We start from the raw sequence: 22,340 nt of genomic DNA, 5'->3' as shown, positions 1-22,340 counted from the left end.
TTTATTCCTCATGTGGGCCAATATGACCCTGTAATTTTGAAGTGAATGTAGATCAGACAGATCTTTCAAAATTTAGTTTGTTGTCTCTGTAAAGAAAGAGTGAGAATAAGTGGTGAAAGCGGGCACAAGTCAAGCTGGCCTTTCAATCCAGGCCTCCTCCAGTGTGCGCTGTCCCATCCCATTTGTCCATGGAACTGAATTTGTGTTGCTGGAGTCCGGTTTGTATTTCTCTGAGAAACCTCCGGGGGAGTATCCCCTTTTCCTGAGGCTGCGAACCAGAATGGTGATGGACTCCTGGAGAGCTCCGTGTTTTGGAAGGGATTCTGTGGAACCTGATTGAGATTTTTACAATGCCTTTGTTTTGTGTTTCCTTTTTTGTTGTTGTTGCTGTTCTGTTTGAAGATCACCTGCTCGGGATGCAACTTATTAAGAACCGCAACTGGCAGATGCACATAAACAGTTTTGGTCAAGTTACTTGAAAATAGTAATTAGTTATTAATTACTTCTTCAAGAAAGTAAACCAGTTACTTTACTGATTACTTATTTAATTAGTTACTTAGTTAGTTACTTTTTAAAAACACGTCACACAACCGGAATACGTAATAAAGCAATAGACCTTTCAGCACAATTCTATTTTTTTCTGTTTAATCATATAAAATGTAATCAAATGAAAAAGTCTGTGGGGGGGATCCGGGGGTTTCTTTGTGAAAAAATCAACTACAGCAAGAAATAAAGACAATATAGAAAATTTAAAAAAAAAAAAAAAAAAAAGGAAAAAAAAAGAGGTAAAGCAGACATTCCCTTGGTGCTCGCTCAGATTTGAAGTTCAATTTTGTAGAAAGAAGTTTTCTTCCCATGCAGAGTGTAGCAGCAGTAGAAGCAAACTCAAAGTAATGTCAGTACTTCTAAGCTTGAAACGCTACATGGTCGGACTCTCTCCTGCACTGCATGTTATCCATTGTTGATTTACACAAGTCTGTTACCACGGACATCGCACACTCGTACGTCATTGTCACAAACTAAATCACGGTTATCGCAGTGTGCTTATGGGAAAGTAACAGTAATCTAATTACTTTTTAAGAATCCCTTACATTACTCATTACTGGAAAAAAGTAAAGGGATTACTTGTATCACGTTACTGCCCATCTCTGCACATAAGTATGTCATTGTTTTAGTCCAGAGTTACTCATACATGCCTAAGAAATGCTCCAGCTCCTCATATAAGTGAGGTAATACAGTTGCAGGTGGATGCCAGTAAGGTGGGTGCTAGAGCTGCTCTTCTGCCTAGCAACACCCTTCATGTTTTAATTCAGCGGTCCCAAACCTTTTTTGCGCCACGGACCGGTTTATGCCCGACAATATTTTCACGGACCGGCAATAAGGTGTCGCGGATAAATACAACAAAATAAGACTAGTGCCGGTACCGAAAAAAAGAAGATTTATTCATAACACACGTGAAAAGACCCAGGAAAACCGAGTTGACGATAAAAACGATAACAAAATAACGCTGAAAACCGATAAAAACCCTGAAAACCATACATTTCACACCTGAGCCTCAACTCTCGCGGCCCGGTACCAAACAACTCACGGACCGGTACCGGTCCGAGGCCCGGGGGTTGGGGACCGCTGTTTTAATTAACCGATGTGCACGAAATAAAATTGGTATTTACTGTTTTAAAATTGATTTCATGAAAGTATTTAACTTCATTTGGCATAACGAACTTTATTGCAGAATTCATTAGTGTATTTATTGACATAAATGAACATGCTGTTTAGGGTCCTTGGCCACATGTTTCAGCACATTAATCATGAGTGAGCTCATATCATAAATACATGTATCATAATAAATATCTAATAATATCATAACAGCAGCAGATATTCAGTATATCAGTACACTTCAGTCCTTCATGGGTTCAGTGCTGTTAACTGTTTTTTCTGTTATTTTCTGGATTTGTTAATAAGGATGAACACATCTGTATGTCTGTTTAAACATGCCCCACTGCAGCACATTAGTAAGACAGAACAAACAAAAATCCTTTTCCCGTAAAGGCAAATCAAACATGGCAAATAGAATGACATGGGGTAATACTGCTGGGTCCAGAGGGTCAGAGATAATGACTCATTCTCAGCAGTTTTACATCTCAGTTTAAAAATGAGAAAACATATCCATCCACACTCAGCAGTGTGACTGTCACTGCAGTTATTTCAGTGGGCTGAAGTTTGATCTGTGGTGTTTACTAAAGTGCAACAAATAGCTGTTTAACATGTTTCATTTTTAATTCGGACAGAAACATTGTTATATTCGTCTTTTAAGCAAATATAGCAGTCTGTGACATCACTGATGAATCCATCAGTTGTGTTTGAGCCTGTTATCACTACACAAACGTTTGTTTAGTCTTTCCCGAGAAATAACGTCACAAACATGGCAGTCAGACATCCCACGCTGGGTAAAGGTCACGGTTGGTGTTGGTGGCTACACTTACTGTAACTCCCAGTGATTTTAGAGAATATCAGTAGTTACACACTACAGTGGGATAGCCCACCACTGACGGTAAGAAAATGCACATTATTAAGTAAAACAGGCACATTCGAAACAGAAATAACTTTTTGTAACAGCCAAATTAAACTTGGAGCTGATTTAGAAACATCACCTCGGAGCACTGTATGTTACTGTAATGTTTTACACTGAATGACAAACTTTAGTGTTGTCTATAGTTTAGTGTTCAGTGGTGAAAGCAGGATTGGGATTTTGTAAATGTGTAAGTGATTGACTTTGTGGAGATCAGAGTACATGAGTGCGTTTCAAACACGTGGCTGTTACAGTGTATGTGGGTGGGGACGATCAGCCGATATTTAGCAGAAGGTGACACTGAGGATTGTCACAACCAGTCATGGACCGTCTCTGGATCCTGAGCTGCACTCTGTGTGTCCTTCTGAGCTGGATGCATGTGGATCAAGCGGTGGCTGAACCGTGAGTTTGTCTTCAGCGTGTTTTTGTCTGTGTGAGTTGTTCACTGCAGTAACTGCTGTATGTGCGATGCTGTATGCAGCCAGTACCTGGTGGCCATTCCTGCAGTTATTGAAGCTGGAGCTGAGGCCAAATTCTGTGCAACTCTCCGACAGCCCAGTGGGACTCTGGTCATGACTGTCACTTTGAAGTCCCGAGAGAAGAACACGACCTTATTCACACATACGTCAAATGAAGAATTTCAAACCTGTGTTCAGTTTAAGGTCCGCAACCAGCACTTTCACACACAAAGTGTGTTTGTTAGTTTTTATTGTAAGCATTATTGGCTTTAACGACTATCTACAATATCCCACTGTTTCAGGCTCCTTTGGTACAAAAGGAGGTGCAAATTTTTCAGGTGGAGGTACGAGGAGACACATTTTACTCCAAACAAGTCACAAAAGTGATGATCCAAGCGTATGATCCCTTCACATTCATCCAAACAGACAAACCCATCTACCTTCCTGGACAAAAAGGTGACAATGTGTTGTTAAGTTATATATAACATGTAGTTCATCCCCTATCAAATCATCACGAGCCAGCTGCTCCACCATCTCCAATTTGTATAAAAAGTTTTATGGTCCAAAATTTGGACACACATACAGTGATTGATGTGAAATGTTTGCTTCATATAGCAAATGTTTTTCAAGATATTTAATACGGTCGATCGATCGAGATGTTTGTTCGCACTTTGAATCCCGACTCCATCTTTGAACATAACTACCGTATTTTCCGGATTATAAGGCGCACGTAAAATCCTTTATTTTTCTCAAAAATCAACAGTGGGCCTTATGTATGAATTCTGGTTGTGTTACTGACCTCGGACAGATGGTACACAGCACTCAAAAATCTGTCAAAAAATGTTTTAGTACGACTTTGGTAAGGTACGAAGCCGCACCGCTTGATGGATTGTCGGAGCATTACGGCTACAAGAGTCAGAAGCCTCACGGACTCGGCGTAATCTGGGTCCTAAACGCCATCTGCTTCAGGTCCTAAAGTCAAACGAACACTGCGGCATCACTGAGAGTTAAAAACTGTCTAAATTCTTTCCTCTTAATAAAATGATCAGTGTTGCTGCTTTACCAGGTGTAACAATTAAGTTTAACATCCAGTCATCCATGAAAATAGAATTTATTAAATTTAACAGAGTTAGAAGTTAGCAGGAAGTTAGCTCGCTGGTTTTGCTAGCTACCTAAACATGATATAGCATGTTCTGACTGAGAGATTTCTGGATAAAAATAAAATGTACAGCTCTGCTATCACTTCCAAAAATAAATGAAGACAGAAAACTAATCAGCAGTGATGTTAGTAGGTAGGGTTACTGAAGTTGGGCTAGCTGGTATATAATGATGTGCTATGTGATCGCTAGCGACACTGCTATGTTAGCATAACATAAACACAGTGAAGCTGGAGGATGAACGCTAACTTTTTTCCACTCGATAAAAGTTCCCAATGGTTTTTGAAGAATGCAATCGCATGGAAAGATGCTTTAAATGGACCAAACCTCAGTCAGGAGAACAACCGAGATAATCCATCCACAATACCAGGTTAGTCATTATTATACGATAAGATAACCTTTATTAGTCCCACACGTCAGAAATTTGTTTCGTTACAGCAGAAAGTGGACAGTGCAAAGTTACATAGCAAAAATTATAAGGCGTTTAATGCGCCCTATAATCCAGTACACCTTATGTATGAAAACAGACCCGTTTCAGACCCGTTCATCGTCAGTGCGCCTTATGGTCCGAAAAATATGGTGTTTTAAAAATCTATAAAAGGAAAAAAAAATCCCACAAGTTTCATATTTGAGCTCACACTAATGAAGAACTTCACGTTGCAAAAGACAGCTACTGACAACGAATGGTATGCAGTTATTACACAGTGATGCGAAATAAAACATGCAGAATACTCAGAATGCACAACTTTCCCCAAAGGCCATATTATATTTTCCATTTTGAGACCTGTTGCTGTGATGGAGAATTAGACAGTAATTCAGCTTAACTTTGTAAACGGGGACAGATAGCAAAAAATGAATCATGTCTGAGTCAAATTCTTTTTATGTGACAGTTTAACGGTTTTAATTTTTAAAACTTCATAATAAAATAAATATGTTTGAACATGGCTTTGGAATTCAAAGTACAAAAAAATCGTGAGGGAAGAATATGGAGGGCCTCGGGTGCCCAAATGTATTAAGCACATAATTAAATAATGAATTAAATGTGTCATTAATTAAAATATAAATTAGCAATATCAGTTCAATTTCAATAAATTAGATATACGTATATGTCTTATACATGTTAGTCCATTATCTGAGATCTGTCTTGGCTTGCTGTGTAGGGTGACCAGTCAGATCTGTTTTTGATAAGTAGCAGTGACTTTGTTTTAAAGTATAAAGAGAGAAACAGAGGTAACCTCTCAATTTTTCTCAAAGTGAATTTCAGAGTCGTTACGATGGATAATAAAATGCGACCTGCCAATCAGCTGGTGAGTTTTTGAACAGTATTATTAATAATGCTGTTTGGAATTTGGATGCAGTGATTTACACAACAGTTTCTTAACTCCACCTGTCTTTCTTCCTTTTTCTTTCAGTATGATGTCATTGAACTTCAGGTAAGAGGGCGTCTCCAGAAAAGGCTTTTACTTCTCTTGTAAATGCATCAACACAACACTGAACACATGCAGTCAGACAGACTTGAAGGTTCCCTGCTCACTGCTTGCATACACACTGCTTCTGCAGTATTACTCCAAGTTACTGACAGTGCAAGGTTTAAAAATTGGACAAATTGGGTTGCATGTATGTAATACACACCGTGCAGGGGCCTGTTCTGTCACTTGATGCCCCACATGTAAAAATAAAATGACAGTGATTAAATCAAAATAATAATTTTGATTTAATGACTCCACAAACACAGCCACAGCTTCCCTGTCATTACAGCTTAGGTTTCTTTATATCTCTTAATTTTTAAACATTTATAAACAAGTGCTTCACATCTAGAAGGGGACAAAGCTGGCTACAAATGAAGACAGGTCATTTTTAAGTCCCTCTAAATTTATATTGTCCAGTTTTAGCTCTAATGTTGTTGAAAAAGAAAATAAAGAATCTAGTTGGTACTGTATTTACACCTGTGTATTAGCTGTCACTGTCATTTGATTTAACAGGATCCAAATAGTAACAGGATTGGACAGTGGCTAAATGAAACATCCAATAGCAGAATACTGCAGCTTTCTTACTCCTTGGACACTGAGGCCCGTGAGGGACCGTACCAGATCATTGTGTCAATGGGTGAGACAAAAATATCTCACAATTTTAAAGTGGAAAAGTATGGTAAGTCAGTCTTATTTATTTTTAAATTCTTTGTTGTAATGGAGTGAAAATGCTGACATTCATATTTTTCCCCAGTTTTACCCAAATTTGATGTGACAGTAAATACATCTGAAGAAGTGAGTATTGGGCAGGAAGACATTGAAGCTGAAGTGTGTGCAAAGTAAGGAAAAGTTCTTTCAGGACAAATTATGTGTTGTTGAAAATCTGGAGTTTGGAGAGCAAATGACTCACAATGTTTATGTATTTTTCTTTAAACAGGTACACGTACGGACAGCCTGTACCAGGACGTATTACAGTCAATGTGTGCAGACCTATTGATAGCTACTTTTTCCATGGTGTATCGGTGCACAGTGAGGATGATTTGGCCCTATTGCAGATAAGTGCACCCTGCCACACAGAGACAAAGCAGGTACAGTTATGGTTTTATTTCTCTCTAACCTTTTTTCCCTGATACTTTGGGTACATTTAGGCCACTGCATTAGCATTACAGCATGCAGGTTGCCTGCTCTAAGATCTAAGAACTTCAAAAATACTCTGATCAGACTGCGACACCTAAACAAGCTGAATGAATATACACATATCCAAAGATTCAGCTTCTGTTTAAAGTTTGAACAATTTAGACTGATTTACTGAGTTACTGCTCAGTGTTGGGAAGGTTACTTTTAAAGTGTATTCCACTACAGATTACAGAATACATGCCCCAAAATGTATTTTGTAACGTATTCCGTTACGTTACTCAATGAGAGTAACGTATCCTGAATACTTTGGATTACTTAATATATTATCATTCTTTTCACTACTACATAAATGAACTATTTTTGTGTGTTTTATTACTATTACTGAAGGCTACTCGCCATACCAATACCAACTAGATTTTTAAATCTTAATATAAACGAGTAACAGTAGGTGGACATTAGGTAAGGCTGCACTTTTTGCAGCGATCTCATATAGAAAACTATTGCGCGTGTATATAAAACAGGTCAGCGACTCCGAACAGTAGTAAAGGGACCTCTGGCTAATACGTCGGGTTCATGTCGGGCTCGTAGCTGAAAACCAGCTTTACTTTGTTGTCTGGGTCAACTTTGCTTGCGAGAGACAGAGAGAGGCGTTGAAAGGCTGCTCCAACGGAAATTATTGTTTCGGAGGAAAACACGAACACAGAGTACAGTCGAGTCTCAATACAGTGGCTTGCAAAAGTATTCGGCCCCCTTGAACTTTCCCACATTTTGTGACATAACAGCCACAAACATGAATCAATTTTATTGGAATTCCACGTGAAAGACTAATACAAAGTGGTGTACACGTGTGAAGTGGAACGAAAATCATACATGATTCCAAACATTTCTTACAAATAAATAACTGCAAAGTGGGGTGTGTGTAATTATTCAGCCCCCTTTGGTCTGAGTGCAGTCAGTTGCCCATAGACATGCCTGATGAGTGCTAATGACTAAATAGAGTGCACCTGTGTGTAATCTAATGTCAGTACAAATACAGCTGCTCTGTGACGGCCTCAGAGGTTCCCGGGAAGGATCCATCTAAACCTAGTTACAGACCAATCGCTCTTACATCAAATGTGTGCACGTTAATGGAATGTATGATAATGGCAAGACTGTCCTTTGAACTGGAAAGAAAAGGGGCTTTAGCCAATTACCAAAGTGGTTTCAGGACAGCTCGGAACACAACTGATGCTATTATTAGACTTGAGAATGTTGTTAGGAAAGCGCAGGCCAATAAAGAGTCTGTTTTGGCAGTGTTTTTTGACATAGAAAAGGCATATGATATGTTGTGGAGGGATGGGCTTTTAATCAAGTTGGTAAATGGCCTGTATTTATATAGCGCTTTAATAGTCCCTAAGGACCCCAAAGTGCTTTACACATCCAGTCATCCACCCATTCACACACTGGTGATGGCAAGCTATGTTGTAGCCACAGCCACCCTGGGGCGCACTGACAGAGGCGAGGCTGCCAGACACTGGCGCCACCGGGCCCTCTGACCACCACCAGTAGGCAACGGGTGAAGTGTCTTGCCCAAGGACACAACGACCGAGACTGTCCAAGCCGGGGCTCGAACCAGCAACCTTCCGATTACAAGGCGAACTCCCAACTCTTGAGCCACGAAGTTGCATAAGTTGGGTATTGGTGGCAGGACATTCACTTGGATCCAAGATTTTTTATCTGGTAGTGCGAATTGGGTCTACAATTTCTAGTCAGTGCACGGTTGAGAATGGGACGCCACAGGGCAGTGCGATTAGTCCCCTGCTTTTTGTTATAATGATCAATGATGTTTTTTCTGATGTTCCTGAGGGTATTGGGAGGTCTTTGTTCGCTGATGATGGTGTGTTATGGAAAAAAGGAAGAAATATTGAGCACCTAGTGGGCAAGGTTCAGGAGGCTGTAAATATGGTGGTTGAGTGGGGATTTGACTGGGGATTCAGGTTTTCGGTGGAAAAAACAAAAATGATGTTCTTTACCAAAAGAACAGTGAGTGAGACTTTGCAACTGAAACTGTATGACAAGGTAATTGGGAAAGTGAGCTCTTTTAAGTACTTAGGTGTTGTGTTTGATTCAAGACTGACATGGAGGGAGCATATTGACCGGATTGAAACCAAATGTAAAAAAGTTGTTAATGTTATGAGGTGTGTAGCTGGGAGGGGTTGGGGAGCAAGCTCTTCTGCTTTGAAAAGACTTTACCAGGCATTAATTAGATCTGTCTTCGATTATGGGTGTGTGGCATATGGTTCAGCAGCTCGTTCTGTGTTGAGACGTTTGGATGTTCTGCAATCGGAAGCCCTTAGAGTGTGCTGTGGAGCTTTTAAAACGTCTCCAGTCAGTTCCCTACAGGTGGAGATGGGAGAAATGCCCCTGGATCTTAGGAGGAAGCAAGTATCAGTGAATTACTGGGTTCATCTTGGTGGGCATGGTGACGCACATCCTACAAAGGAGGTACGTTTGGAGTGCTGGGAGTATGGAAGAAGTCAGAAGGATCATTTTGGAAAGGTAGGGAATCAGTGGGCTAAGGAGTGTCATGTGTATGAACTTAAAATCTGTCCTGCAGTAGTGTTCCCTGTGGTTCCTCCATGGTTATTGGAGACCCCTCCTGTGGACTGGTACTTGCTGGATCTGAAGAGGAAATTGAAAGGAAGAGTCGATCTTGTTTCAGCATTTCATTTTCACAGCTTGAATGAATACCCTGGATGTATTCATGTGTTCACGGATGGTGCTAAAAGTCCAGATACTGGAATTACAGGGTTTGGAATAGCAGTTCCGTCAAAAAATATTGAAATAAACAGACGCACTTCGGATGGACTGGCAGTGTACACGGTTGAAATGGTAGCAATTTTGGTAGCATTGAAATGGATAGAGTGTTCAAAACTCAGGCAGGTGGTAGTATGTTCTGACTCAGCAGCTGTTCTTTCAAGTCTACAATCATTTTGTTCGAAGACAAGGCAGGGTATGCTGTTTACTATTCTGGAGACTATAAGCAGAATAAGGTGTTGTGGTGGCAATGTTCACTTTCTTTGGGTGCCAGCTCATGTAGGAATCAGTGGAAATGAAAAGGTGGATAGGTTGGCAAAAGGAGCGTTGGCTAAACATAGGACTGAGATGGAAATTAAAAGCAGCGGATCTGAAGCAAAAGGTATTGTTTGGAGGCAGGTTGTTCAGGAGTAGCAGGAGCGGTGGGATTCAGGGAGTAAGGGCAGGCACTTGTATCATTTTAAGAAGGAGGTGGCAGGGTGTAGGTTGTATAGGGGTAATAGGAGAGAAAAGGTGGTCATTACCAGGCTTAGACTGGGACATTGTGCATTAAATAAAACACTACAGATGATAGGAAAACATGAGACGGGGCTTTGTGGAGTGTGCCAGGAGGAGGAGGAGACGGTAGAGCATGTAATACTGCGGTGCAAGGGTTATGATGTGGAGAGGAAAGTTCTGCAGACTAGATTGAAGGAGCGGGGAATTGGGGAATTTAATCTGAAGAGTGTGTTGGAGGGTAGTAGGGCACAGGTGAGGGAATTGGTGGGGTTTTTGAAGGCTATAGGTGTTTATGAAAGAGTGTAAGGTGTTTTTTTTTGTGTTTGTTTGTTTGTTTGTTTGTTTGTTTGATTGATTTGGATACAGATTGTAAGCTCACTGTCTGACCCATACTCCGGAACAGTAGGAGGCGGTAATGCTCCTTTACATTGGTTGCCAACCGCCGTTAAACACAAAGAAGAAGAAGAAGGCCTCAGAGGTTGTGTAAGAGAATATTGGGAGCAACAGCACCATGAAGTCCAAAGAACACACCAGACAGGTCAGGGATAAAGATATTGAGAAATTTAAAGCAGGCTTAGGCTACAAAAAGATTTCCCAAGCCTTGAACATCCCACGGAGCACTGTTCAAGCCATCATTCAGAAATGGAAGGAGTATGGCACAACTGTAAACCTACCAAGACAAGGCCGTCCACCTAAACTCACAGGCCGAACAAGGAGAGCGCTGATCAGAAATGCAGCCAAAAGGCCCATGGTGACTCTGGACGAGCTGCAGAGATCTCAGGTGGGGGAATCTGTCCCCACCTGAGAATCTGTCCATAGGGGAATCTGTCCATAGGACAACTATTAGTCGCGCACTGCACAAAGTTGGCCTTTATGGAAGAGTGGCAAGAAGAAAGCCATTGTTAACAGAAAACCATAAGAAGTCCCGTTTGCAGTTTGCCACAAGCCATGTGGGGGACACAGCAAACATGTGGAAGAAGGTGCTCTGGTCAGATGAGACCAAAATGGAACTTTTTGGCCAAAATGCAAAACGCTATGTGTGGCGGAAAACTAACACTGCACATCACTCTGAACACACCATCCCCACTGTCAAATATGGTGGTGGCAGCATCATGCTCTGGGGGTGCTTCTCTTCAGCAGGGACAGGGAAGCTGGTCAGAGTTGATGGGAAGATGGATGGAGCCAAATACAGGGCAATCTTGGAAGAAAACCTCTTGGAGGCTGCAAAAGACTTGAGACTGGGGCAGAGGTTCACCTTCCAGCAGGACAACGACCCTAAACATAAAGCCAGGGCAACAATGGAATGGTTTCAAACAAAACATATCCATGTGTTAGAATGGCCCAGTCAAAGTCCAGATCTAAATCCAATCGAGAATCTGTGGCAAGATCTGAAAACTGCTGTTCACAAACGCTGTCCATCTAATCTGACTGAGCTGGAGCTGTTTTGCAAAGAAGAATGGGCAAAGATTTCAGTCTGTAGATGTGCAAAGCTGGTAGAGACATACCCTAAAAGACTGGCAGCTGTAATTGCAGCAAAATGTTGTTCTACAAAGTATTGACTCAGGGGGCTGAATAATTACGCACACCCCACTTTTCAGTTATTTATTTGTAAAAAATGTTTGGAATCATGTATAATTTTCGTTCCACTTCTCACGTGTACACCACTTTGTATTGGTCTTTCACCTGGAATTCCAATAAAATTGATTCATGTTTGTGGCTGTAATGTGACAAAATGTGGAGAAGTCACTGTAGCTTACTTACAGCTGGGCTCGTCAGGCACTCTTCTTGGCTGCAGTGGTTATTATTATATTTACATGCTTCCATCTGCTGTTTCTGGTCGGTAACAACTCGTACTTTTCGGCTCTCCCCTTTTTCTCCCTCCCTCATTTTCACAGACACATAAACGGGTATAGCAGTCCATTCTCCCCACAGAATACACTGCCCATGAGGCTACATTCCTCAGGGCTATGCCTGTAACACTCTGCCTATTGCCTTCACATAAAATAGATTTTTGAATAAGAATTTTAAAAAATATTTCTTCACTCACAGCTGTAAGTAGGGGTGACATTGGCCGCGAGATTGAGACCCAGGCATTAGAGCCTCTTAATGCGTGTTTTGTTTGGGTTTCTACCGGCGTGGAATTACCAAAAATAGAGAGAGCAAAACTTAACATATGAAACAGGAAAAGACCGCTGTGTAATCCATTTATTTCAACAAAGTAACTGTATTCTGAAAACCACCTTTTTAAGCTTTAACTTGACGGAATGGCATGTATTCCGTTACTCCCCAACACTGTTACTGGTACAGTACAGTGTTGTTTTGTCTGATTGTGTTATAAACATAGTATTTTAGTAGTTTCCAGGCCACATTATGGCATCATAATACAGTGCAAAGATATTGAGCCACCCCTAGTTTGTTTATATGTTGCAGGTACATGGGAAATAGCTACAGTGGTTTACTGAAACATGCAAACACAAATGGAAATGCAGCCTGAACTCTCTCAGGCAAGCTTTCATGAGTTCAAGCCCTGCTGTTGTTGGCCTTTGTTTTAGATTCAAAGAAGAAAATGGGAGTAAAAGATGTGTTTTTGCAACAGGCTGCTCGACAATAGGATAAAGTTCAAACTGGTTCTTTGCTAAGTTGTCTGTTATGTGTAGAAACAATAATCCCTTGAGGCAGGTGTCCTTGTTGTGCTTTGATGGTTCATAGGTCAACATCAAGTGCCTGATCCAAATAAAGGAATGAAAAAAAAAAGTTCTCTAAAAATGATCAGGTATGGGGACTGAACTGGAAATGACTGTAAAAGCTGCCAAAGTCTCAACACAAACTGCTCAAGCCCATTTTAAAAAATCCCAAGAAAGTTTAGCTAGTTGGAAGCCAACAAACAAACACACAAAAAGGTAGTGGGTGAAGATTTTTTCACAGTACTGTATAATGTATATATAGTAGTACTGAGATTTTGAGGATGTAAATGAGATACTGCTGGGAAATTTAAATGATACAGTGGTTTTGTGAGGTGATACCATCATACTGCTCTACAGGCCCAGGTCCAAAGGATGTTTGGGATGTTGTGGAGGATACAGCGTCTGTGTTTTCCAAAAAGAATTTCAGATTTTGAATCATCTGAGCACAGAGCAGTTTTTGTCGTTTTAAATGAGCTTTTGCCCAGAAAAGAATGCAGCGTTTCCACTTCGCATTCACATTTGACTTCTTCTGCGCGATGGAGCTTTAACCTGCGTTTGTGGGTGGCACGGTGAACTTTGTGTGCAGATATTGATTTGTGAAAGTGTTCCTGAGGCCATGCAGTGATCTGAGTGGCAGAATGACGACAGTTTTTCATGCATTGCTGCCTGAGGGCCTGGAGACTGCAGCCATCTGATAGTGGATTTCAGCCTTATCCTTTGCTCGTTTTGATGACATTATGCGCTGCAGATGATGAGATATTCCCCGTCTTGATCATTTTACATGAATGAAATTATTCTGTTATTGTTCTACAATTTGTGGACACGGTCTTTTGCAGATTTGTAAACCTCCGCCCATCTGTATTTCTGAGAAACTCTGCCTCTCTATGAACAGAGGCCTGTTGCCAGGTAACATAATCAGCTGCAAAATGTTCCTTCAGCTGTGTTAGTTTAGTAACACTGACCCCTCCAGACTTTTGTCCCCCCACCCTACATTTTTGAACCATATTGCTTTCGTCAAATTCAAAATGAGCTCATATTTTTCATGACTCTGTAAAATCTCATAGTTTGAACATTTAATATATTTTATAGATTCAATTGTGAATGAGATTCGATTCTAATTTTGGTTTATTCTAGTAAGATTGTATCGCACACAGCAGTCATTTTCTTTCTTTATTGTTCTTTCCAGGCAGACAAGACTGGCTGTGCAACGTTTTCCTTCAACATGTCAATTTTTACTAAAGTTGACCAAAAGGTGCTTCAAGATGTTCTGGATATCAGGGCCAAAGTGGAAGAAGAGGGAACAGGTAAGGTTTTTTATTTCTTTAAAATGACACATCAATGTGTATTTAACCAAAAAGGCATTCACAGGATTGTAACATGAAAGTTTTTACATTCAGGTATTTCACACCCTCAAGAGAAGAGAGTTACGATTTCTTATGTCCTTGGAAAAGTGTCTTTCATTAACATGCCCAAGGTTTGGGAACAGGGATCTAATGTGGAAGGAAAAGTAAGCCTAACATGTTGTTTTCAGCTCAGTTTGTCACATTTATGTTATTTGTATTTTCCATTGATAGAGCATTGTGTGTTTCAACAGGTCAGAGCAGTGTACCACAATAATACACCAGTTTGTGACGCACCGGTCTACCTGTTCACGGGAGAAATGTGGCAACCACGCTCACTACAAAATCTGACAACTGACAGCAACGGTGTGGCCTCATTTTCTTTCAGCACTGATAACTTTGACCAGGATATCCAACTCCATGTGAGCTGACACACTGAAACAATGTGTAATTTAATGCAGCCATCACAGCAGCCTGAAGCCACAATTGGTTTCTGATAGGCTGCAAATGTCCAAATACCTCCCACAGTAATAAGCTGCAATCCTGAAACAGTTTATGACTCATCTTCCTCCACCTTTGCCTTGCTTATAAAGCCTCATTGTCCAATGTTATTTTTAGATCAAGTTTTTTACATTTTTGTTTCTTATCAACAACTAGGCAAGCCTGACACCAACAGTGGGCTACTCAGGATATAGAACTGCATACTATGACAGGGGATTTCACATATTATCCATGTCCCAGCCGTCTTCTCCTGATATTAAAACAATCAGCTCTCTAGAGGTACAGACGAACGATAAAGCAGTGCCCTGTGATGCAGAAGAAGACATATCAGTAAACTACACTATAGTGGGAGAGTCTCCAGGGTCTGTGGATGTCATTTATCTGGTGAGTTATCTCTGGGTTTACTACAAAGTTGAACATGACCAGACTTTTTGTGTGTTTGCTAAAAACCTACTGTTGTAAAACCCATCATGACTGAAGAAGACACTCTCAGTTCATCATGAGAATCCAGCAGCCTCGATCTATTTCAGCATAAATACTGATCCAGCCCAAACTATATGCTTTAGCAAAAAGGACATTTGAAGACTAATCTTAAAAGTAGAAATAGTGTCTGTCTCCTGAATCCAAAGTGGAAGCTGGTTTCACAGGCTTCGTGTCTGGTTCCTTTGTTTTGTCCCTTATCATTTTCTGTCAGCTTAGTAATTAGCCTCAGTGTTTAGTCCTTTGTTCATGATATCCTCAGTGTTCTCTTTCTGCTAAGTATTTAAATTCTTAGGCCTTCTTAGTTTTAGTCATCTGGGTTCTGCTCTCAGTTAAAGTTGTTTGTATTCTAGCCCTCATTATAGTTATTATGCTTTTCCTGTGTTCCCCCTGCACTCTTGACTGATTGATTGATGAACTTTATTGATCCAGAAGGAAATTGGGTTAAAGGCTGCCAGCAGTCCAGCGCCATCTTACCCTTCCAGCCAGACATATGTTACACCCCTGAAACCAGGGGGAAAAGAATCACGAGAGTGATTATGACTTGCGTCTCTCACGCAGTCGTTTATTGCAGTTAGGAGAACATGCGAAGGCCCCCTACTGGAGAATAGAGAAACTACTAATCCATCCCAGAAAAAGCTTACTAGCCAATCAGTGATGTATAGATTGCAGTTCTCTTAAGTAACATAAAGCCATTAATATAACCATTAATATTATAATATAACCTCTTAAACATTTTCTTACCATATTTACATTATTTTTGTTCTTATATCAACTGATATGAATTAGTATTAACTGAACAGTTTTATATGCAGTAGTTCTTCAACCTGTCACGCTTACATTGCACAAACATCACATGGGGACGACAGGTCAGAAGAATTAGAACAATGGAAATACACAATACACGAGGAAAGACGAGGAGAAAAAAGACCCACCCAGACTGAGCCCCTAAAGGGAGATCGGTTTGAGAACAGAAAGAACACCTCAGCACATGAATCTTCAAATCTCACAACATAAAAGACATCAGAGGCATTATTAAGAAGAGAAATCTTGGTCCTAATGTTCTTTCTAACTTCAGGCCAGTTTCTAAACTCTCTTTTGTGGTGTATTCGACAGAAGAACGGAGACGGAGCTTATTTTATAATGGAACGTGTATTCAGCAGTAGTTAGCCATTCAGTACATACCACAACACTTTCTTCTTCCTCTCTCCTTCTATATCTATCAGTCACAGAGCCCCCTACTGGTAACTGAGTATATGTTCATATTCAGTCCCCCTGTAAAGCAACCCTTCACCATCTTAGCAGTGTATGTAAACATAACATCTCTCCTCATTCTCACAGAATTCTACTACCTCAGTATTAACTTAGTATGGTAACATTACTATTTGCACATAACATTATCAGTAGTAGATTTTGCAACCAGACAGCATTTTTAATACTGCTTGCTGAACCTTCTGGGTGTTTGAACTATACCTGTGAACTTAAAATACCCATCTTGTCATGGTGCCTAAATTGTTCTTTATAATGAATACTTGTACAGTTAAGGTTACTGTAGTAACTTAACAACTTTAAGTCACGAAAAACTTCACAAAATAAATCATAGTAAATCAATCATCTATTATACTTGGCCTCCGAACAAGCTGTATAGAACTTAACATTACGATCCAACAACTCAACGTTGTTATTTTCCCATTTTTTTTAAACTTATTTCATTACATAATCCTTGGTCCAAGCTGGTAACTGTCTCAGTCTGTTAGGAACAGAATGTCTTTTAGGACTTTCTCTTGTGTTGTTTTCAGCCTCTTTACTAGCCTGCAACGGCTCAGCATTCTCTGCTCGGCAGAGTGAGAGCTGCATTCCATCTCTTTCCATCACTCAGATGAAGGTGCTCAGTCCCGTCTGTTGCTGCACTGACAGTGGATCAGTGAACTGTCTCTCTCCCTTCCCCACTCGGAAAGGCTTACGTATCCGGACCCTGTCACAAGCTGGGGAGGTTTTGCCCCCCTCTTACCATCAGTGTAGCGTTTACTCCTGCGCTGCTGGTGAAAGACTCTTGCACTGATTTGGTCATACTGTCCTGTGTCTTTGGGAAATGGCAGGACATTCAGCTTTGTTCTCATTGGTCTCCCTCTGAGAAGCTGAAACGGAGCAGCTCCAGTTGTTGCATGAGCTGTAGCGCGGTAATTCTGTAGCATCTCCGTTACGGCGGGCTTCCACGGCTTCTGGGACACCTGTGCAGCTTGAACACAGTCCTTCAGTACTCTGTTAAATCTTTCAACACACCCGTTCGCTTGAGGGTGGTACACACTTGTTCTAATGTGCTTGATGCCCCTTTCCTTCAGGAAATCAGCAAAGGCAGATGAAGTGAATTGTGGTCCATTATCTGTCGTAGGCTCACAAGGGTTTCCCTCCCGTGCAAAGACTGAAGACAAGAACCTAATAACAGTGTCTGTAGTAGCTGATGAAGCAAGGGCTACTTCTGGCCATTTGCTGAAGTAATCGACCTGTGTGATAGCAAACCTGCAGTCCTGTGGCCCACGGTCAAAAGGTCCAACAATGTCAACGGCCACATGCTGAAAAGGACCATCTGGAAACTGAACCGACTGTAGGGGAGCAGGAACAGTTTTGGCCGTTTTGTCACACGCTTGACAGACTGAGCATGATGACAGAATCGCATGGACTTGAGTATCCATGAATGGCCACCAGTAAAGCTCTCTGAGCCGCTGCTTTGTGCGAACTATGCCCTGGTGACCTTCGTGTGCGAGGCATATCACCTTTTCTCGCAGGGACCTTGGGACCACCGGACGTGTCCCCCGGAAAAACAACGGTGATTCCACAGCCAGTTCATGTCGCACCAGGAAATACGGCTGCATCTCAGCTGGGAGAGACTTTTACACCTTAGGCCAGCCTGAGCGGATAACCTGTCGTAGCAGAGAAAAGTCAGGGCAGTCCTCACATTCAGCTTTAAAATCCGACAACAGTGTTGCTGTCAAAAGAGGAGAAACTTCAGCTATCTCCAGGAGAAGGTCTTTTTCAGCATCGATGTCAGTGCTGGAGTACGTCAGGGGAACCCATGAGAGGCAGTCTGCCATGACATTCTGAACACCAGGACTGTACTGCACACGTACTGAAAACACATCAACCTTGCAGACCATCGTGCGATTCTCATGCCCGCTCTGTTCATACCTTTGGTGCTGAGAAGGGTAGTAAGAGCTTGGTGATCAGTACGAAGCGTGAATCTGCGGGCCCATACATATGTACGCCATCTTTCCACTGCCCAGACACAGGCTAACACCTCCTTTTCTGTGGTGGAGTACTTCCTTTCTGCAGGAGACAGAGTTCAGGAGGCGAACGCCACAATCCGCTCCACTTGATCTGGCTGCAACTGTGTCAACACAGCTCCTAGCCCGTAGTCTGATGCGTCTGTGGTGATAAAAGCAGCTAAGTCAGGGTCATAGATGGCAAGTGCAGGACTTTTCAGAAGGAGTTCTTTCAGGTTACTGAAGCTCTCATGTGCTGCCTCATTCCACTGGAGTTCAACCTTCATGTCTGTTTTCAGCAACTGTCGCAGTGGCTCCACCAGTGTAGCATAATCTGGAATAAATGTACTGAACCAGGATGACAAACCCAGGAACGAGCGCAATGCAGCCATATCCTTTGGAGCAGGAGCCCCAGCAATAGCAGTAAGGTGATGTTGGCTTGGACGTAGGCCTTCCTTTGAGATTACATGGCCCAGGAATGTAATGCGTGACTGGCAGAAGGAACTTTTCCCAGTGTTAATCTGCAGGCCGACGTCTCTGAGACGTTGGAGAACAGCTTGCAGGCGTGTATCATGCACCTCCTTTGATGTTCCATAGACGATGATGTCATCCAAGTAGTTGCGAACACCAGGCAGATCTTTCAGGACCGTTTGCATCATTTTCTGGAAAGCGACGGTGCTGATGCTAGGCCAAATGGAACACGTGTGAACTGGAACAGTTCCTGATGAGTGATGAAAGCAGTCAGCTTGCGGGTCTCCGGATGCAAAGGTAATTGGTGGTATGCTGAGCTCAGGTCAATCTGGCTGTAGTGAGTGGCACCCGCCAACTCAGAAAACAGATCCTCCATATGAGGAAGAGGATGGCAGTCTGCAATGATACTTTTATTGGGTTCACGAAGGTCAACACACAGTCTCAACTCCCTTTTGCGCTTCTGGGCCACGACCAGAGGACTCACCCACTCAGCTGCATCAATCCTTTCAATTATGCCAGCTTTGAGTAAGCGAGAGAGTTCCGCTGATACCTCTGTACGTACACTTAATGGCAGGCGTCTCAGCTTTTGACGTACAGGCTGTACATTGTTATTTACCTGTACTTTATGGATGAACCCTTTAACACATCCAAGTTGGGCTGGTGGAATAGGATCAACATTGTATACAGCAGACTTCCGGTTAGTAGAATCAGGCTCATCCGCAGTTTCATCCTGAATGCGGTCCACTTTGCCTCCGACGATGCAGACGTTCAGTGCTCTAATGAGGTCAAGGCCTAATAGCGGGGAACCAGCTTTGACAATGTAGAAGGAAGCAGGAACTTTTTCATTCTGTGCATGTAGTGCAACTGATGCAGGCAGACAACCCATCACAGCTAACTCATCTTTAGCATAAGTAACTAGTTTGACTTTAGGTCGCACCAGTGAACAGTCTGCAAAATACTGTCTGTAGATAGTTTCTGGCAGAATAGACACAGAAGCTCCAGTGTCTACTATCAGCTCTACCGTCTGAGAACCACCTTGTACAGTTTCAATGTCGACAGTGCAGGTAAGCTTATCTTGAATAGCTGCCATCATTGTAGCATCTTGCACGCACAGTACTGCCAACTCTGGAACCACTACTTCTCTCACTTCACTGACTGACGACTTACATACCTTGGCAAAATGTCCCTTTTTCCCACAGTTGTTGCATTTTGAAGAAGCAGCCGGACAGTTTTTATCATTAGCTAAGTGCTTGTGAGAACCACACCTGAAGCACTTCCGCTGCTGCTGCTTTGAACCTCCCCGTTTGCGCTGGTCTGGAGTGCAGCCTTTAGCAGGGCGAGGTCCCCTCTTCTGGTGAGAGTGAGAATTTGCCGCGTCGACTGTCTGAACTGGCGTGGTCGGAAACGAGCCGGGTGTGGAGAGTAGAGTAGCGTTTTTGACTGCTGCTTCCACCTGGCCTGCAATAGTTAGAGCCTTATCCAGTGTGAGATCGTCCTCCAGTAACAGTTTGTCTTTCACAGCGCTGAGATGAGCGTTGAAGATTAACTGATCTCATATCATTTCACTTTCCATTTGTCCAAAGTTACAAGATGAAGCTAACGATCTCAGAGCCACCACATACTGAGAAACAGTCTCATCCGCTCATTGAATACGCTGTCTGAATGTATGACGGCACGCCACGACATTCACTTTCGGCACAAAGTGCTTCTCCAGTGCGCTCATGGTGTCAGCATATGTATCACCTTGCTCCGGTAACGTGTAGAATAACTGCTGTCCCTCTGGGCCCAAGCAGTGTAGCAAAACAGCGCGTTTCCTGGCATCCGGCCATGCGTCTCCCGTGGCATTGATTACTAGCATGTAATTGTCGAATATTTTCCACCATGTAGTAAATGGAATCGGCGGCTCACCCACATGTGAAAGAAAAGATGGTGGACTCGGAACTGATGCACTCATCCTCGTCGCCAATTTGTGGTGTATTTGACAGAAGAACGGAGACGGAGCTTAGTTTATAATGGAACGTGTATTCAGCAGTAGTTAGCCATTCAGTACATACCACAACACTTTCTTCTTCCTCTCTCCTTCTATATCTATCAGTCACAGAGCCCCCTACTGGTAACTAAGTATATGTTCATATTCAGTCCCCCTGTAAAGCAACCCTTCACCATCTTAGCAGTGTATGTAAACATAACATATTTTATGTCCAAAAATTTGGAAAAAGTTGTTTTCAAGCAACGTCAGAGCTTTTTAGATGTTTGTGGCATTTGTGAAGCATTCCAGTCTGGTTTTAAATCTCGTCCTGAGACTGCACTTTTACGAGTTTTTAATGATCTTCTTTTAACTGTAGACTCAGGTTGTTCTGTTGTTTTAGTTCTTTTAGATCTGACTGCTGCCTTTGACACAGTTGATCACAACATTCTCTTATGGAGACTCAAACATGTTGTTGGTCTTAAAGGCTCAGTTTTATCATGGTTTAAATCATACCTGTCAGAGAGCTCATGTTCTGTTGCTATTGGGCAATGCCCCTCTTCCTCTGCCCCTGTGTGTTGTGGTGTGCCACAAGGCTCTGTTTGGGGTCCAGCTCTGTTCTCATACACGCTGCCTTTTTTATTTTTATTCCTATATTTAGGAAATACAACATTCCCTTTCATTGTTATGCTGATGGCATCCAAATTTGCTTCCCCTTGAATCTGGATGTCTCTGTCCCACTGCAGCCTTTGCTTAACTGTCTGCATGATGTTAAAGACTGGTTAACACAGCATTCTCTCACCCCAAATAAAAATAAGACCAAAGTTTCTGAAAGTCATGCCCCTTGGATAAGTTAACTGATACCCTCGGTCTGCTTGCTTGTCATCATTCTCACACTGTATGAAATCTCTGAGTGTTTTTGGATAGCTCTTTAAATTAGAGAAGCAAGTGTCGACAGCTGTGAAAACTAGTTTTTATCAGTTACATGAAATAGCCAAAGCAAAGCCATAAAAAAACAAATTAAAAAGCAAATTAAAAAACACATTGAATTAAAAGGTGTCAAAACTTTTCACTGGTAGTGATGTCCACAGATATCAGTGCTAGTTCATTCTTGTTTTTAAATGATGTCTGTCTTCCAGGTGTTGTCCAGAGGAGCTGTCACCATGCAAGGACAAAAACAGGTTGAAGTGCAAGACAGATCGGGTAAAATTCCCATATTTCCACAAATGCCACAGCCAAGCATTGACTTCGACCTGTTTTGTTGATCTGTGGATGTATGTTTGGACCTGTGTTTCAGTGACTGAGGGCCAGGTGTCCTTTAAAGTCAGAGTGTCTCCTGAGATGGCTCCAGAGTTCCAGGTTGTGGCTTATGCCGTCCTGCCAAGTGAGGATGTAATTGCCCACAGTGCTGACTTCTCTACTGACAAATGCTTCAGCAACAAGGTGAGTGTAATTCTAGGGGTGTGCTGTGTGTTTGGTGTCTGCAGTTATGCTCTGGTGTTCAAATCAAAGTCAAATTCAGTTGGCTAAATCACCTGAGGATTTCTAGCATCG

At 42.0% G+C, this 22,340-nt stretch overlaps 2 protein-coding genes across 2 annotated transcripts in view; both read left to right on the top strand.

The window, feature by feature from the left end:
* Positions 1 to 2,484: 2,484 nt before the first annotated feature.
* Positions 2,485 to 22,340, top strand: part of LOC106097181 (alpha-2-macroglobulin-like) — a 38,501-nt gene continuing 18,645 nt past the window's right edge. Inside the window, exons 1-15 of the mRNA XM_025904893.1 lie at positions 2,485 to 2,551; positions 2,890 to 2,971; positions 3,051 to 3,231; positions 3,330 to 3,483; positions 5,439 to 5,491; positions 5,597 to 5,617; positions 6,167 to 6,332; positions 6,408 to 6,492; positions 6,591 to 6,741; positions 13,955 to 14,072; positions 14,166 to 14,275; positions 14,363 to 14,530; positions 14,766 to 14,993; positions 21,926 to 21,989; positions 22,084 to 22,229. Coding sequence (XP_025760678.1) covers positions 2,892 to 2,971; positions 3,051 to 3,231; positions 3,330 to 3,483; positions 5,439 to 5,491; positions 5,597 to 5,617; positions 6,167 to 6,332; positions 6,408 to 6,492; positions 6,591 to 6,741; positions 13,955 to 14,072; positions 14,166 to 14,275; positions 14,363 to 14,530; positions 14,766 to 14,993; positions 21,926 to 21,989; positions 22,084 to 22,229 — 1,725 coding nt within the window. The 5' untranslated portion in view covers positions 2,485 to 2,551; positions 2,890 to 2,891. The remainder of the gene's footprint in view (positions 2,552 to 2,889; positions 2,972 to 3,050; positions 3,232 to 3,329; positions 3,484 to 5,438; positions 5,492 to 5,596; positions 5,618 to 6,166; positions 6,333 to 6,407; positions 6,493 to 6,590; positions 6,742 to 13,954; positions 14,073 to 14,165; positions 14,276 to 14,362; positions 14,531 to 14,765; positions 14,994 to 21,925; positions 21,990 to 22,083; positions 22,230 to 22,340) is intronic.
* LOC109201501 (uncharacterized) lies at positions 8,361 to 10,621 on the top strand. The gene is made up of 2 exons (XM_019357207.2): positions 8,361 to 10,336; positions 10,451 to 10,621. The coding sequence occupies exon 1, from the start codon at positions 8,603 to 8,605 to the stop codon at positions 9,998 to 10,000; it is 1,398 nt and encodes a 465-aa protein (XP_019212752.1). The 5' UTR covers positions 8,361 to 8,602; the 3' UTR covers positions 10,001 to 10,336; positions 10,451 to 10,621.

This window comes from Oreochromis niloticus, unplaced genomic scaffold, assembly GCF_001858045.2.
Source record: "Oreochromis niloticus isolate F11D_XX unplaced genomic scaffold, O_niloticus_UMD_NMBU tig00007510_pilon, whole genome shotgun sequence".
Classification (NCBI taxonomy): Eukaryota; Metazoa; Chordata; class Actinopteri; order Cichliformes; family Cichlidae; genus Oreochromis; species Oreochromis niloticus.
The sequence above is the reverse complement of the archived record's forward strand: the minus strand, read 5'-3'. Positions and strand labels throughout refer to the sequence as shown.